This window comes from Rana temporaria, chromosome 2 (genome assembly GCF_905171775.1).
Source record: "Rana temporaria chromosome 2, aRanTem1.1, whole genome shotgun sequence".
NCBI classification, from domain to species: Eukaryota; Metazoa; Chordata; class Amphibia; order Anura; family Ranidae; genus Rana; species Rana temporaria.
In genome coordinates, this window is record NC_053490.1 from 534551219 (window position 1) to 534568797 (window position 17579).

At 50.9% G+C, this 17579-nt stretch overlaps 1 protein-coding gene across 1 annotated transcript; it reads left to right on the top strand.

The window, feature by feature from the left end:
• Positions 1–640: 640 nt before the first annotated feature.
• Positions 641–16916, top strand: LOC120928722. The gene is made up of 5 exons (XM_040339718.1): positions 641–744; positions 9170–9502; positions 13492–13785; positions 14053–14138; positions 16370–16916. The coding sequence occupies exons 1-5, from the start codon at positions 714–716 to the stop codon at positions 16559–16561; spliced, it is 936 nt and encodes a 311-aa protein (XP_040195652.1). The 5' UTR covers positions 641–713; the 3' UTR covers positions 16562–16916.
• Positions 16917–17579: the final 663 nt, after the last annotated feature.

The following is a 17579-nucleotide window of genomic DNA, read 5'->3' on the forward strand; positions in this document are numbered from 1 at the left end:
TAGTGGGCAGTGTGGTGGTGTGTGGGTTAGTGGTCAGTGTATAGTGTAGTGGTCAGTGTTTACTGCATACTTACCAATGTAGGAATCGGGTAGGTCAGTGCAGTGGACTCAAGGAGTGCAAAAAGTCCGCAGGTTAGGGGGCGCAAATTTCTTGCCTTGCCCCGGGCGCTGACAACCCACGCTACGCCACTGATCATCGGCTAAGGTGTGCAGGCGCCGTCTCTGCTCTAAGAACAGAGGTTCGTCTTCTTTGTGACGTTCCGTACTGCGCATGCGCAAGTTATTTTTCTGTTTAGAAATTACACGGCCTCGCCCCCCACCCAGACGGCACCTATGAGTGAGCTGTAATTGCCCGGTCCCGCCTCCCAAATAGACTCGGCACCTATGAGTGAGCTGTAATTGCACGGCCGCGGCCCCGCCCCCCAAATAGACGCTGCACCTATGAGTGAGCTGTAATTGCACGGCCCGGCCCAGCCCCGCCCCCCAAATAGACGCTGCACCTATGAATTGCACGGCCCGGCGCGGCCCGGCTCCGCCCCCCAAATAGACGCTGCACCTATGAGTGAGCTGTATTCCTCATCACACTGACCCGGCCTGTACACTCCTCCCATCGGTTTTCCTGCATGTTTCGTTCTGGTAACTCGCCGTGAAGGTTCTATATTCACAAGGTGTCGGCTCCGTGTGATCTGTACCCCGGATAGAGAGGAGAGGAGATGTCGGTGATGATCGGGCGGTGTGTGACAGGTGATGTCCCCTGTGATCTCTGTGTGGAGATCAGTGTATGGGAATGGAATCTGATCTCTCTAATTGGCATACCCGGGAGGGTTCGGGGGATCTCCGGGTCCAGTCACATACAGTGTGATCAGAGTCGGTACCGGGGTCGCAAACACCGGGTGCTGAATTTCTGCCACCGTGGGGGGGGGGGGGGGGGTGTAAGACAGTTAGCTGGTCTTACCTTATCCTATGAAAATTGGTCTGCGCATGTGCCGATCTCTCTCATCACCCTCCAGCCCCGTGGGGCGTGTCACCCTTTGAGGACCCGGGGGCGTGTCACCCTTTGAGGACCCGGGGGCGTGTCACCCTTTGAGGACCCGGGGGCGTGTCACCCTTTGAGGACCCGGGGGCGTGTCACCCTTGGAGGACCCGCTTCTATATCCCCCTTCTCCATTCATTACCCGGGACAGTGATCCCATCTTATTGGAGGAGGGGAAGTGGGCTGGGACAACGGTTTGTAGCGCCAGCAGAAATATGGGAGGGGTCGAGATCGGGATGGGCTTTTCCATACACTTTTACTGTATGGGAGGAACAATCGTGTAGCTAGAGGCCAATGGGAACGCTGGGCGATCCACGTGTAGCGGGGAGGGCGTGGCTGAAGCGCTGTGTTGACATCCTGCTATGAGGTTCCCATAGAGAAGACAAGTCTGCATGTTATATAGCCCCCCCCTTCTCTATGTATTATGATCCCCCCTCCCCTTCTCTATGTATTATGATCCCCCCTCCCCTTCTCTATGTATTATGATCCCCCCTCCCCTTCTCTATGTATTATGATCCCCCCTCCCCTTCTCTATGTATTATGATCCCCCCTCCCCTTCTCTATGTATTATGATCCCCCCTCCCCTTCTCTATGTATTATGATCCCCCCTCCCCTTCTCTGTGTATTATGATCCCCCCTCCCCTTCTCTATGTATTATGATCCCCCCTCCCCTTCTCTATGTATTATGATCCCCCCTCCCCTTCTCTATGTATTATGATCCCCCCTCCCCTTCTCTATGTATTATGATCCCCCTCCCCTTCTCTATGTATTATGATCCCCCCTCCCCTTCTCTATGTATTATGATCCCCCTCCCCTTCTCTATGTATTATGATCCCCCCTCCCCTTCTCTATGTATTATGATCCCCCTCCCCTTCTCTATGTATTATGATCCCCCTCCCCTTCTCTGTGTATTATGATCCCCCTCCCCTTCTCTGTGTATTATGATCCCCCCCCCCCTTCTCTATGTATTATGATCCCCCCTCCCCTTCTCTGTGTATTATGATCCCCCCTCCCCTTCTCTATGTATTATGATCCCCCCTCCCCTTCTCTGTGTATTATGATCCCCCCTCCCCTTCTCTATGTATTATGATCCCCCCTCCCCTTCTCTATGTATTATGATCCCCCCTCCCCTTCTCTATGTATTATGATCCCCCCTCCCCTTCTCTATGTATTATGATCCCCCCTCCCCTTCTCTGTGTATTATGATCCCCCCTCCCCTTCTCTATGTATTATGATCCCCCCTCCCCTTCTCTGTGTATTATGATCCCCCCTCCCCTTCTCTGTGTATTATGATCCCCCCCCCTTCTCTATGTATTATGATCCCCCCTCCCCTTCTCTATGTATTATGATCCCCTCTCCCCTTCTCTATGTATTATGATCCCCTCTCCCCTTCTCTATGTATTATGATCCCCTCTCCCCTTCTCTATGTATTATGATCCCCCCTCCCCTTCTCTGTGTATTATGGTCCCCTCCCCTTCTCTGTGTATTATGGTCCCCTCCCCTTCTCTGTGTATTATGGTCCCCCCTCCCCTTCTCTGTGTATTATGATCCCCCCCTCCCCTTCTCTATGTATTATGATCCCCTCTCCCCTTCTCTATGTATTATGGTCCCCCCTCCCCTTCTCTGTGTATTATGGCCCCCCCCCTTCTCTATGTATTATGATCCCCCCTCCCCTTCTCTGTGTATTATGATCCCCCCTCCCCTTCTCTATGTATTATGGCCCCCCCCCCTTCTCTATGTATTATGGTCCCCCCCTCCCCTTCTCTGTGTATTATGCTCCCCTTCTCTATGTATTATGGTCCCCCCCCTTCTCTGTGTATTATGATCCCCCCTCCCCTTCTCTGTGTATTATGATCCCCCGTCCCCTTCTCTATGTATTATGGTCCCCCCCTCCCCTTCTCTGTGTATTATGCTCCCCTTCTCTATGTATTATGGTCCCCCCCCCTTCTCTGTGTATTGTGATCCCCCCTCCCCTTCTCTGTGTATTATGATCCCCCCTCCCCTTCTCTATGTATTATGGCCCCCCCCCTTCTCTATGTATTATGGTCCCCCCCTCCCCTTCTCTGTGTATTATGCTCCCCCCCTCCCCTTCTCTGTGTATTATGCTCCCCTTCTCTATGTATTATGGTCCCCCCCCCTTCTCTGTGTATTATGATCCCCCCTCCCCTTCTCTGTGTATTATGATCCCCCGTCCCCTTCTCTATGTATTATGGTCCCCCCTCCCCTTCTCTGTGTATTATGCTCCCCTTCTCTATGTATTATGGTCCCCCCCCCCTTCTCTGTGTATTATGATCCCCCGTCCCCTTCTCTGTGTATTATGATCCCCCGTCCCCTTCTCTATGTATTATGGTCCCCCCTCCCCTTCTCTGTGTATTATGCTCCCCTTCTCTATGTATTATGGTCCCCCCCCCCTTCTCTGTGTATTATGATCCCCCCTCCCCTTCTCTGTGTATTATGATCCCCCCTCCCCTTCTCTGTGTATTATGATCCCCCCTCCCCTTCTCTGTGTATTATGATCCCCCCCTCCCCTTCTCTGTGTATTATGATCCCCCGTCCCCTTCTCTATGTATTATGATCCCCCCTCCCCTTCTCTATGTATTATGATCCCCCCCTCCCCTTCTCTATGTATTATGATCCCCCCCTCCCCTTCTCTGTGTATTATGGTCCCCCCTCCCCTTCTCTGTGTATTATGATCCCCCCTCCCCTTCTCTATGTATTATGATCCCCCCCTCCCCTTCTCTATGTATTATGATCCCCCCCTCCCCTTCTCTATGTATTATGATCCCCCCTCCCCTTCTCTGTGTATTATGATCCCCCCTCCCCTTCTCTGTGTATTATGATCCCCCCTCCCCTTCTCTGTGTATTATGATCCCCCCTCCCCTTCTCTGTGTATTATGATCCCCCCTCCCCTTCTCTATGTATTATGATCCCCCCTCCCCTTCTCTATGTATTATGATCCCCCCCCTCCCCTTCTCTGTGTATTATGATCCCCCCTCCCCTTCTCTGTGTATTATGATCCCCCCTCCCCTTCTCTATGTATTATGATCCCCTCTCCCCTTCTCTGTGTATTATGATCCCCCCTCCCCTTCTCTGTGTATTATGATCCCCCCTCCCCTTCTCTGTGTATTATGATCCCCCCTCCCCTTCTCTGTGTATTATGATCCCCCCTCCCCTTCTCTATGTATTATGATCCCCTCTCCCCTTCTCTATGTATTATGATCCCCCCTCCCCTTCTCTGTGTATTATGGTCCCCTCCCCTTCTCTGTGTATTATGGTCCCCTCCCCTTCTCTGTGTATTATGGTCCCCCCTCCCCTTCTCTGTGTATTATGGTCCTCCCCTCCTCTGTGTATTATGGCCCCCCCCTTCTCTATGTATTATGGTCCCCCCCTCCCCTTCTCTGTGTATTATGGTCCCCCCCCCTTCTCTGTGTATTATGATCCCCCCTCCCCTTCTCTGTGTATTATGATCCCCCGTCCCCTTCTCTATGTATTATGGTCCCCCCCTCCCCTTCTCTGTGTATTATGCTCCCCTTCTCTATGTATTATAGTCCCCCCCCCTTCTCTGTGTATTGTGATCCCCCCTCCCCTTCTCTGTGTATTATGATCCCCCCTCCCCTTCTCTATGTATTATGGCCCCCCCCCCTTCTCTATGTATTATGGTCCCCCCCTCCCCTTCTCTGTGTATTATGCTCCCCCCCTCCCCTTCTCTGTGTATTATGCTCCCCTTCTCTATGTATTATGGTCCCCCCCCCCTTCTCTGTGTATTATGATCCCCCCTCCCCTTCTCTGTGTATTATGATCCCCCGTCCCCTTCTCTATGTATTATGGTCCCCCCTCCCCTTCTCTATGTATTATGGTCCCCCCCCCCCTTCTCTGTGTATTATGATCCCCCGTCCCCTTCTCTGTGTATTATGATCCCCCGTCCCCTTCTCTATGTATTATGGTCCCCCCCTCCCCTTCTCTGTGTATTATGCTCCCCTTCTCTATGTATTATGGTCCCCCCCCCTTCTCTGTGTATTGTGATCCCCCCTCCCCTTCTCTATGTATTATGATCCCCCGTCCCCTTCTCTATGTATTATGATCCCCCTCCCCTTCTCTGTGTATTATGGTCCCCCTCCCCTTCTCTGTGTATTATGATCCCCCCTCCCCTTCTCTGTGTATTATGATCCCCCCTCCCCTTCTCTGTGTATTATGATCCCCTCCCCTTCTCTGTGTATTATGGTCCCCCCCTCCCCTTCTCTGTGTATTATAGTCCCCTCCCCTTCTCTATGTATTATGATCCCCCCTCCCCTTCTCTGTGTATTATGATCCCCCCTCCCCTTCTCTGTGTATTATGATCCCCCCTCCCCTTCTCTGTGTATTATGATCCCCCCTCCCCTTCTCTGTGTATTATGATCCCCCCCTCCCCTTCTCTGTGTATTATGATCCCCCCCTCCCCTTCTCTGTGTATTATGATCCCCCGTCCCCTTCTCTGTGTATTATGATCCCCCGTCCCCTTCTCTGTGTATTATGATCCCCCGTCCCCTTCTCTATGTATTATGGTCCCCCTCCCCTTCTCTGTGTATTATGATCCCCCGTCCCCTTCTCTGTGTATTATGATCCCCCTCCCCTTCTCTGTGTATTATGGTCCCCCTCCCCTTCTCTGTGTATTATGATCCCCCCTCCCCTTCTCTGTGTATTATGATCCCCCCTCCCCTTCTCTGTGTATTATGATCCCCCCTCCCCTTCTCTGTGTATTATGATCCCCCCTCCCCTTCTCTATGTATTATGATCCCCCCTCCCCTTCTCTATGTATTATGATCCCCCCTCCCCTTCTCTGTGTATTATGATCCCCCCTCCCCTTCTCCATGTATTATGGTCCTCCCCTTCTCTATGTATTATGATCCCCCCTCCCCTTCTCTATGTATTATGATCCCCCTCCCCTTCTCTATGTATTATGATCCCCCCCTCCCCTTCTCTATGTATTATGGTCCCCCCCCCTTCTCTGTGTATTATGATCCCCCGTCCCCTTCTCTGTGTATTATGATCCCCCGTCCCCTTCTCTGTGTATTATGATCCCCCGTCCCCTTCTCTGTGTATTATGATCCCCCGTCCCCTTCTCTATGTATTATGGTCCCCCCTCCCCTTCTCTGTGTATTATGATCCCCCGTCCCCTTCTCTATGTATTATGATCCCCCTCCCCTTCTCTGTGTATTATGGTCCCCCTCCCCTTCTCTGTGTATTATGATCCCCTCCCCTTCTCTGTGTATTATGATCCCCCCTCCCCTTCTCTGTGTATTATGATCCCCTCCCCTTCTCTGTGTATTATGGTCCCCCCCTCCCCTTCTCTGTGTATTATAGTCCCCTCCCCTTCTCTATGTATTATGATCCCCCCTCCCCTTCTCTATGTATTATGATCCCCCCCTCCCCTTCTCTGTGTATTATGATCCCCCCTCCCCTTCTCTGTGTATTATGATCCCCCCCTCCCCTTCTCTGTGTATTATGATCCCCCCCTCCCCTTCTCTATGTATTATGATCCCCCCCTCCCCTCCTCTGTATATTATGATCCCCCGTCCCCTTCTCTGTGTATTATGGTCCCCCTCTCCCCTTCTCTGTGTATTATGATCCCCCCTCCCCTTCTCTATGTATTATGATCCCCCCTCCCCTTCTCTGTGTATTATGATCCCCCCGTCCCCTTCTCTGTGTATTATGGTCCCCCGTCCCCTTCTCTGTGTATTATGGCCCCCCCCCCTTCTCTATGTATTATGATCCCCCTCCCCTTCTCTATGTATTATGATCCCCGTCCCCTTCTCTATGTATTATGATCCCCCCTCCCCTTCTCTGTGTATTATGGTCCCCCCTCCCCTTCTCTATGTATTATGATCCCCCCTCCCCTTCTCTATGTATTATGATCCCCCCCTCCCCTTCTCTGTGTATTATGATCCCCCCTCCCCTTCTCTGTGTATTATGATCCCCCTCCCCTTCTCTGTGTATTATGATCCCCCCCTCCCTTCTCTATGTATTATGATCCCCCCTCCCCTCCTCTGTATATTATGATCCCCCGTCCCCTTCTCTGTGTATTATGGTCCCCTCCCCTTCTCTGTGTATTATGGTCCCCTCTCCCCTTCTCTGTGTATTATGATCCCCCCTCCCCTTCTCTATGTATTATGATCCCCCCTCCCCTTCTCTGTGTATTATGGTCCCCCGTCCCCTTCTCTGTGTATTATGGTCCTCCCCTTCTCTGTGTATTATGGCCCCCCCCCTTCTCTATGTATTATGATCCCCCCTCCCCTTCTCTGTGTATTATGGTCCCTCCCCTTCTCTATGTATTATGATCCCCCCTCCCCTTCTCTGTGTATTATGGTCCCCCCCCCTTCTCTGTGTATTATGATCCCCCGTCCCCTTCTCTGTGTATTATGATCCCCCCTCCCCTTCTCTATGTATTATGATCCCCCCTCCCCTTCTCTATGTATTATGATCCCCCCTCCCCTTCTCTATGTATTATGGCCCCCCCCCTTCTCTATGTATTATGATCCCCCCTCCCCTTCTCTATGTATTATGATCCCCCTCCCCTTCTCTGTGTATTATGCTCCCCTTCTCTATGTATTATGGTCCCCCCCCCTTCTCTGTGTATTATGATCCCCCGTCCCCTTCTCTGTGTATTATGATCCCCTCTCCCCTTCTCTGTGTATTATGATCCCCCGTCCCCTTCTCTGTGTATTATGGTCCCCCCTCCCCTTCTCTGTGTATTATGATCCCCCTCCCCTTCTCTGTGTATTATGATCCCCTCCCCTTCTCTGTGTATTATGGTCCCCCCCTCCCCTTCTCTGTGTATTATAGTCCCCCTCCCCTTCTCTGTGTATTATGGTCCCCCGTCCCCTTCTCTGTGTATTATGGTCCCCCCCTCCCCTTCTCTATGTATTATGATCCCCCCTCCCCTTCTCTGTGTATTATGGTCCCCCCCTCCCCTTCTCTATGTATTATGATCCCCCCTCCCCTTCTCTATGTATTATGATCCCCCCTCCCCTTCTCTATGTATTATGATCCCCTCTCCCCTTCTCTGTGTATTATGATCCCCCCCTCCCCTTCTCTGTGTATTATGGTCCCCTCCCCTCCTCTGTATTATGATCCCCTGTCCCCTTCTCTGTGTATTATGGTCCCCCCTCCCCTTCTCTGTGTATTATGGTCCCCCCTCCCCTTCTCCATGTGTAGTATGGGGGTCAGGAGTGTAGTGTGGGGGGGGGGGGTTCAGCAGTGTAGTGTACAGGGGGGGTGTCAGGAGTGTAGTGTACAGGGGGGGGGATGTTAGGAGTGTAGTGTACAGGGGGGGGGTGTCAGGAGTGGGGGGGGGGGGGGTCAGGAGTGTAGTGGGGGGGGGTGGTTCAGCAGTGTAGTGTACAGGGGGGGATGTTAGGAGTGTAGTGTACACAGCATTTGACAGGCCCCTTTCACACTGGGGCGTTCTTCGAGCGAAGCTTCATCTGCAATCCAAATGTGCTGGTAAAGCACCGCTAAGACCCTAACGGTTTAGGCCGTTTTTGCAGTGCCTCAGGCCCCTTTCACACTGGGGCGGGAGGCGCGGTGGCGGTATAGCGGCACTATACCATTGGATTTTTCCGCGGGATTTGGCTGCTAGCGGTGCGGTATTAGCCCCCGCTAGGGACCGATAAAGGGTTAATATTGCCGCGGTTTCCCATTGTTATAAATGTGAAGGAGCGGTATACATGCCGCTCCTCTCACCGCTCCAAAGATGCTGCTGACAGGAGATTTTTTTCTCTCCCGCCAGCGCATCGCCTCAGTGTGAAAGCTCTCGGGCTTTCACATTGAGAGGGCTGAGCAGGATTTTTTTAGCGCTGTAATGCCTGAAAAACTCCTCGGTGTGAAAGGATAAGGCGTTTTTACAGCGCTTTCAATTTCAATGGGGAGGGGCGTTTTTGGAGCGTTTTTTTTTTTTTTTTCAGCGCCCAAAAGCTGCTCCAAAGATGCTGCTTGCAGGACTCGGTGTGAAAGGGTCCATTGAGATGCATGGAGAGCGTTTTATGAGCGTTTTAATAGCGCTTTTTTTAACACACTAAAATGCTGTAAAAACGCTTCAGTGTGAAAGGGGTCTAATTCTGAGAGTTTAATACTTGAAGTGATGTATATTTGTTTTGTTAGGTCTCCTGTGTTTCTTCTTCTGCCCGATGCTGACACGGGGAACGGTGTATATACGGAGCGGATCGGAGATCAGTGACTGTAATATGACGTGTCCTGAGGATGAAGGGGTGCTGGAGCTGTACAGGAAGTGCGGAGGAGTAGAAGGCACTCTGCTGGAGTTGTACTGTGAAGATCAGCACACCAAAAACAATGACAAGTCCAGACTTCACCTGCACACAGGGAGCGGTTGCTGGAAGCTGACCCAGGCTGAGAGGAGAGACTCCTGTGTGTACATTACAGAATTCCACAGCGACCCAACAAGACAACTCTCCTCTACAGAGATCCGTGTTCTGGGTAAGAGTCCATATACTGCACCGCACTTCTCTCCACACCGCATTGTACTCTATGGGGGGGGGGGGGGGGGAGATACGCTCATTTATAGAGACCAGTAAAATTGGGGACTATATGTGGGGGGAGGGGTTGCAGATTACGTGAGTATACAGCAGGGCTGGACTGGGACAAAAATTTGGCCCTGGATTTCATACAGACCGACCCACTTTAACCACTTGCTTACTGGGCACATAAACCCCCTTCGTTCCCAGGCGAAATTTCAGCTTCCGGCACTGCGTCGCTTTAACTGACATTTGCGCGGTCGTGCGACGTGGCTCCCAAATAAAATTGACTTTTTTTTTTTTTTTTTTTTTTTTTTTTCCACAAATAGAGCTTTATTTTGGTGGTATTTGATCGCCTCTGCTTTTTTTTTTTTTTTTTTTTTGCGCTATAAACAAAAAAAGAGCGACAATTTAAAAAAAATATATATTTTTTTTACTTGTTGCTATAATAAATATCCCAATTAAAAAAAAAAAAAAAACTATTTTTTTTCTCAGTTAAAGCGGATCTCCACCCTCATTTACACTAGCCCTCCATCTTACTACCGCTCCAATCTAAGCCTGAATCGGCTATTTACATTTTAATTGTGAAATCTGTACCTTGTATTTGAGCAGTGGTTCCGGTCTGCCCCCCCTCGGGTTTTTGACGGGTTTTTCGGCGTTTCCTGCGCCGCGCCTGCTGGGAGCTATTCTCAGAGCTGGTAACATTCGGCTCTTATGAGACATCGCGCGACTTCATTTTGGAGGAAGTGACGCCAATGTCAACAAAGGAAGGGGCGGGCGTTTTTAAACTTCTCCATTTGCAGCCGTCGGGCACATTCGCCAGTGCGCATGCAGCGGTGGATGCTGGGACAGCATCCACCGCAAATAGGAAGTCGCTCCTTGCTGGATTCGAGCGCCCAAAGCCAAGATGGCCACGGGACGTCAAGGAGAATATAAGTGTTTATTATGGCTGAAATAACAGCGGAGGGGCGGACGAAAACAGGATAGGTGCTAATACACATTTTAATTTGCAAAAAAAAAAAAAAAACCATAGAGCCGCGGGAGATCCGCTTTAAGGCCGATACGTATTTTTCGACGTATTTTTGTAAAAAAAAAAATCGCAATAAGCGACTGGTTTGCGCAAAAGTTATATCGCCTACAAAATAGGGGACAGAATTATTATTTTTTTTTTTTTACTAGTAATGGCAGCGATCTGCGATTTTTATTGGGACTGCGATATTGCGGCGGACATATCGGACACTTTTGACACAAATTTGGGACCATTCACATTTATACTGCGATCAGTGCTATAAAAATGCACTAATTACTGTATAAATGTGACTGGCAGTGAAGGGGTTAACACTAGGAGGTGAGGAAGGGGTTAAATGTGTATCCTGGGAGTGTTCTAACTGTGTGGGGGGAGGGGGGTGACTGGGGGAGGTGACCGATGCTGTGTCCCTATGTACAAGGGACACAGATCGGTCTCCTCTCCTCTGACAGGACGTGAAGCTCTGTGTTTACACCCCATCATTACACACAGAGCTCCACGTCCCTGCTGTGTTACCGACAATCGCGTGTACCCGACGGACATCGCGGCCACCAGGTACACGCATCGGCTCCCCAGCGATGCACCGGGACAGTGTTTACCCGCTGCGCGCCCCCCAGAGGCGCGCGCGGGTAATGCACTTTAAGACGTCCAGTTGGCACCTGAGAGCCGCGCTGTTGACGACGTCTTTTGTCAATAGCGTGGGTCTCAAGTGGTTAATTCAATAAAATGCTGGGAGAGGGGGTGAGTGTAGGACCCCTTTCACACTGAGGCGCTTTTGGGCTAAAAATAGCGCCTGAAAAACGCCTCCGCTGCAGTCCCAGTGTGAAAGCCTGAGTGCTTTCACACTGGGGGCACTGCCAGGGTGTTAAAGTCCCCCCAAGCAGCATCTTTGGGGCGGTGGAGGTGCGATGTACACACCGCTCCTGCCCATTGAAATGAATGGCCACCGCTGCTGAAGCGCCTGCAAAGCACTTTGGCAGCAGTGATACACGGGCACATTTGACCTTTAAAATCGGCTGCTAGCGGGGGTTAAAAGCGCCTGCTAGAAGCCGAATAGCGCAGCTAAAACGACAGTAAAGTGCTGCTAAAACTAGCAGCGTTTTACCGTCAATGCCCGCCCCAGTGTGAAAGCAGCTTAAGAGTCAGGGAGTGAATGAGACGGGGGGGGGGGGGGGGGGATGGTGCTGAGAGACAGAGGGTGGGCCGTTTAAAAAAAAAAAATTTTAATGGCCCTCTGAGCCAACGGCCCACCGGGAAACTCCCGGTAGTCCTGATAGCCAGTCCATCCCTGGTATACAGGGCGGCTGATAAGCCAGTACTGCTGGCCCTGTTGTACCATGCCCCGGCGTCCTGAACTCGGCAGGGGGGACGGGCAGCCTCACAGATGATCGGTGTGGCTGTGGGAGGAGCACGATCTCCCTGTATGGCTTTCAAAGAAGCAGCTGACAGCTGCTTCTCCTCCTCTCCTTCCTGCAGCTGTCAGCTGCTTCATTGAAAGCCATTGGAAGAGGACACGAGGGGCCCAGTTACAAGCACTGATCTCCCTGTATGGCTTTCAATGAAGCGTCTGACAGACACTTCTCCTCACCCTCCTGCAGCTGTCAGCTGCTTCATTGATCGGTGCTTGTAACTCCTCCCACTGCCCCATAAATCATCCCCCAAATGCTCATCAAATGTCCCTTAAACTCTGGGCCCCCGTGTCCTCCTCCGGGTCCTCCATATCCTCTTCCAGTCCCCCTCTCTCATCTCCGATCTGTCAGGATGAAGAGCGGAGAAGGGAGCCGGTAAATGTAATTTACCAACTCCTTCCTTTTTTGAATGAAGTCAACGATCACTGACTGTCCATTCATAACAGAGGATCGTTAACTGTGTTTGTGATGCTTCAGTTTATGAATGGGGAGGAGCCTCTGTCTCCTGTCCATTCATCTTCAGTGCAGCTGAGGCTGCATAGAAAGAGACTGGGGAATCTGTGTCCTTAGCCTCTTTCCCTGTCTCAAAGGGGAGATGTCAGGGGTCTGTTTAGACCCCTGGTATCCCACCAACCCCCCCCCCCCCTCTCCAAAAGGGCTAAATGTAATATTTAAAAAAAAAAAATTGTAAAAAAAATAAAGTTGTAAAATAACAGGCACCCTCCACTTCACTTCTCTACTGGCAGCCTCCACTTGGCACCCTCCACTTCTCTACTGGCACCCTCCACTTGGCACCCTCCAATTCTCTACTGGCACCCTCCACTTGGCACCCTCCAATTCTCTACTGGCACCCTCCACTTGGCACCCTCCACTTCTCTACTGGCACCCTTCACTTGGCACCCTCCACTTCTCTACTGGCACCCTTCACTTGGCACCCTCCACTTCTCTACTGGCACCCTTCACTTGGCACCCTCCACTTCTCTACTGGCACCCTCCACTTGGCACCCTCCACTTCTCTACTGGCACCCTCCACTTGGCACCCTCCACTTCTCTACTGGCACCCTTCACTTGGCACCCTCCACTTCTCTACTGGCACCCTCCACTTCTCTACTGGCACCCTCCACTTGGCACCCTCCACTTCTCTACTGGCACCCTCCACTTGGCACCCTCCACTTCTCTACTGGCACCCTTCACTTGGCACCCTCCACTTCTCTACAGGCACCTTCCTCTGCCCACCTTCTCCCCCCAAAAAAGAATTGTGAAACCTTCTTCTTTTTTTTTTTTTAAATACATTTGTAAAAAATGTATAAAAAAGTAAAACTGACACTGTCCAGCCATAACCATACATTTCTTTCAAGGCAGGGCCAGGGGTGGGGCTGAAGGGGGGGCCCCGTCAGGTAGGCTGTACGAGTCCCCAGCGGCCCTGTGGGTGTTGATCGGCATTTGTACAAAAGCTAGCACTCTATTCCATGTATCTGGGCTTTCTATTGGTAAATGTTCTCCTTATCATTCCAGATCCGGTTCTCATCTCCAACATCACCAGTAACTGTAGCCGGCTGGGTGAGGAGACGGCGGTGAGCGTCCAGTTCTCTGGAGAAGAGAGCGCTGTGACCTGGGAGGTGGACGGGGAGCCTCTCTCTGAAAGATACCGGCTGATAGATGACAATAGGACTCTGATTATCCCCGGTGTGCAGAGAGACGACGCCGAGAGGAGATTCCGGGTCAGGATCACAAACCCGGTCAGTGAGGAGATCCGGGAATACCGGCTGATCAATGATACGATGTTTATCAGAATGCTGGAAACAAAAGGTATTGGTGACTATGGGGGGTCATGTTATATTCCATGTATGGGGGTGTTATAGATTGGGGGGGTCATCCTGTCTCCTCTTCTCTGGGGGATCATAGTGGGAATGTGACACAGAATAGTAACATTGTATCATGTTGTCTCTTCTCTGCTCTCCTGATGGAGGATTATACAGGTGAGATGTCACATGGTCACCCACCATACAAACTGATACATTGTATATTTATTACATGTTCTGTATTTCTTATTTGAAATCCTATTGACTCTCACAGGTTCTGATTCATATGGAAGGACAAGAGGGGGTCTGATTGCTGGATTAGTGTTGGTCCTAGTGGTCGTGTTCTGCATTATAGGATGGGTGAGTGGTCTTCTCTGCTCCTTTATAGTACAATATTATGATGGTAATGAGAATAGTTATTCGGTGGATTTAGAGACAGAATGTTGTTGTCACCAGCTAGAATGTACTATATGTAGTAAGGATGGATCAATACTGGTATTGATATTGGTATTGGTACTTGTACTCGTGAAAATGTTCACAATACCTAACCGATACTTTGCGATGTGATTTGCGTCCATACAAAATGAATGGGCGCAATAGGCACTGCAAAATATTGCATGCGATTTGAACAGAAATGCAGTGCTATTCCTGTCCAAATCGCATGCGGTGTCCCTGCACTGCTTCTATGTGAACCCCGGCTTGTCATAGTGATCACACAGGAGCAGTGCGGGAAACCTCCCTGCATGACGGGTTCCACCAGCTCCGTCTCCCATATGACTGTGGACATCTGAGACTCCTCCTGCCTCTCTCATGGCTTTGGTTCCTCCATCTGCTCTCTGCTCTCCTCCAGTGGTTTGTACCATCACTTTCTAGTGCTGATAGTATGAACTACAAGGATTCTAATTGGTCAACGCCTTCACATGGCGGACGTTTGCCAATCAGAAGCCGTCTAGCCCGTACTGTCAGGAGAGGAGAGAAAGTCGTGGGGATTTCAAATCCCCGGACTGGTGAAGAGGCTTTTCTTGACAGCGGTGGATCACAGCAATCTGGTTGGGCAGAAGGTCAAGTGGGGGAGAGAACTGCTGGGGGGGGATTAGAGAGACAGAACTGCTGGGGGGGGGAAGGAAGATAGCGAGAACTGCTGGGGGGGGGGGAGGAAGATAGCGAGAACTGCTGGGGGGGGGGGAAGGAAGATAGAGAGAACTGCTGGGGGGGGGGAAGATAGAGAGAACTGCTGGGGGGGGGGAAGATAGAGAGAACTGCTGGGGGGGGGGAAGATAGAGAACTGCTGGGGGGGGAGGAAGGAGATAGAGAACTGCTGGGGGGAAGATAGAGAACTGCTGGGGGGGGGCGGAAGGAAGATAGAGAGAACTGATGGGGGGGGGGCGGAAGGAAGATAGAGAGAACTGATGGGGGGGGCGGAAGGAAGATAGAGAGAACTGATGGGGGGGGGCGGAAGGAAGATAGAGAGAACTGATGGGGGGGGGAGATAGAGAGAACTGCTGGGGGGGGCGGAAGGAAGATAGAGAGAACTGATGGGGGGGGGGGGAAGGAAGATAGAGAGAACTGATGGGGGGGGGGGGGAAGGAAGATAGAGAACACTGTGGGCTGGGGGGGAGAGAACAACTGTGGACTGGGGGAGGGAGAGCCGCTAGAGGCTGCGGGAGCAAAGCCATGAGAAAGGCAGGAGGAGCCGGGGCTGGTGGATCCCGTCATACAAGGAGGTTTTCCCCACTCCTGTATGAGCTCAAAATCACAAAGCTGGGATCACACAGGCGCGGTTGAGGAAACTGCGTCCATTTCTGACAGAACTCGCACTGCTTTCCTGTTCATATCGCATGCAGTGCGATGTGCGCCCATTCAGTGTGCAAGGATGCAAATCGCACAGCAAAGTATCAGTACTTGGTATCAGTGATTACAAAAAAGGGGACTTGGTGCACCCCTACTATGTGGCTGTGTCCGGGTTTATTTCCTTAAAGTGGAGGTTCACCCGAAAATACAATTTATAACATTAGATTGAGGCTCATTTTGTGAAGGGGAATCGGGTGTTTTTTTTTAAAACAAAGCAGTACTTACCGTTTTAGAGAGCGATCTTCTTCGCCGCTTCCGGGTATGGGTCTTCGGGACTGGGCGTTCCTATTTGATTGACAGGCTTCCAACGGTCGCATACAGCGCGTCACGATTTTCCGAAAGTAGCCGAACGTCGGTGCGCAGGCGCCGTATAGAGCCACACCGACGTTCTGCTACTCGTGACGCGATAGATGCGACCGTCGGAAGCCTGTCAATCAAATAGGAACGCCCATACCCGGAAGCGGCGGAGAAGATCGCTCTCTAAAACGGTAAGTACTGCTTAGATTTTAAAAAAAACACCCGATTCCCCTTCACAAAATGAGCCTCAATCTAATGTTATAAAAAAAATGTCAGGTGAACTCCCGCTTTAAGCCGGTTTCCAGTGCTGGATCTGCTGGTATGGCGGTCTTCCTACAACAGCGTTGTCCTAGGGTGGTCATTTTCCGGGGGCAATCCTGGGGGATCTATGAGGACATTCAATGCCCCCACCTGACCTCTCATCCTGGATTTTATATTCTCAGATTCTCAGAGGGAGGAGTAACGTGATTCGGAAAGACTCAGAGAATGGATGGTTGGCCGCTGTCACCCAGAATGGATCGGAGAACATTATTGGGGATACCAATGCTGGAAGAGACGGAGGAGATCCAAATGCACAGTGTCCCCGGATCTGTCACCATGCCAGGATTTCAGAGCCTCCCATACATTGTCTATAATGGGGACACTTCAGATGACCGGGCCATGAATACACACAACTGATCTATGACCTCAGATCAACACCTGGGATACATCTTTATCATCTACAGTTATTAGCAGCACATCACATTATAGATTATGATTTTAGGAGATGCAATGGAGAAAAACAAAATGTGACATTCAATGTGTTTCCAGTCTTGGCTCCGCCTCTCCTCGCTATAGGATTTCTATTATCTGTCGCACTTTTATCTCTGCACTTTCTGTGTGTTGTATGTCTTCCAAAGTTCCTGTAGGTGTCGCTGTGGGGTTGATTTTCTAAAACCGGAGAGTGCAATAGCTGGCGCAGCTCTGCATGGGAACCAATCAGCTTCCAGGTTTTATTGTCAAAGCTTCATTGAACAAGCTGAAGTTAGAAGCTGATTGGCTCCCATGCACAGCTGCACCAGATCTCTAGTTTTAGTAAATAAACCCCCCTGTGTGTTCTTATATAAAGTGTACAGACCGGATTCAGAAAGTGATACGACGGCGTATCTCTGAGTTCCGACGGTCGTATCTATGCGCCTGATTCATAGAATCAGGTTACGCATAGATATCCCTAAGATCCGACAGGTGTAAGTGTCTTACACCGTCGGATCTTAGGCTGCAATTCCAGGCCGGCCGCTAGGTGGCGCTTCCGTATTATTACGCAACGAATATGCAAATGAGGATTTACGCCGATTCAGAAACGAACGACCGCCCGGCGCTTTTTTTTTTTTTTTTACGTCGTTTGCGTTAGGCTTTTTCCGGCGGAAAGTTACCCCTGCTATAGGAGGGGTAAGTGCGGCGTATCCTATGTTAAGTATGGCCGTCGTTCCCGCGCCGAGTTTTGAATTGTTTGCGTAAGTCGTTCCCGAATACGGCCGGACGTAATTTACGTTAACGTCGAAACCAATGACGTCCTTGCAACGTCATTTGGAGCAATGCACGCTGGGAAAATTTGCGGCCGGCGCATGCGCTGTTCGATCGGCGCGGGGACGCGCCTGATTTTAAATTGTACAC

Excerpts from the sequence above, each read along its gene's own strand:
- LOC120928722 (XM_040339718.1), top strand. The coding sequence starts at position 714 with ATGTCGGTGATGATCGGGCGGTGTGTGACAG. Across the intron at positions 745-9,169 it reads GATCGGGCGGTGTGTGACAG|GTCTCCTGTGTTTCTTCTTC; the intron begins GTGATGTCCCCT and ends TTGTTTTGTTAG. Across the intron at positions 14,139-16,369 it reads TGTTCTGCATTATAGGATGG|ATTCTCAGAGGGAGGAGTAA; the intron begins GTGAGTGGTCTT and ends TTATATTCTCAG.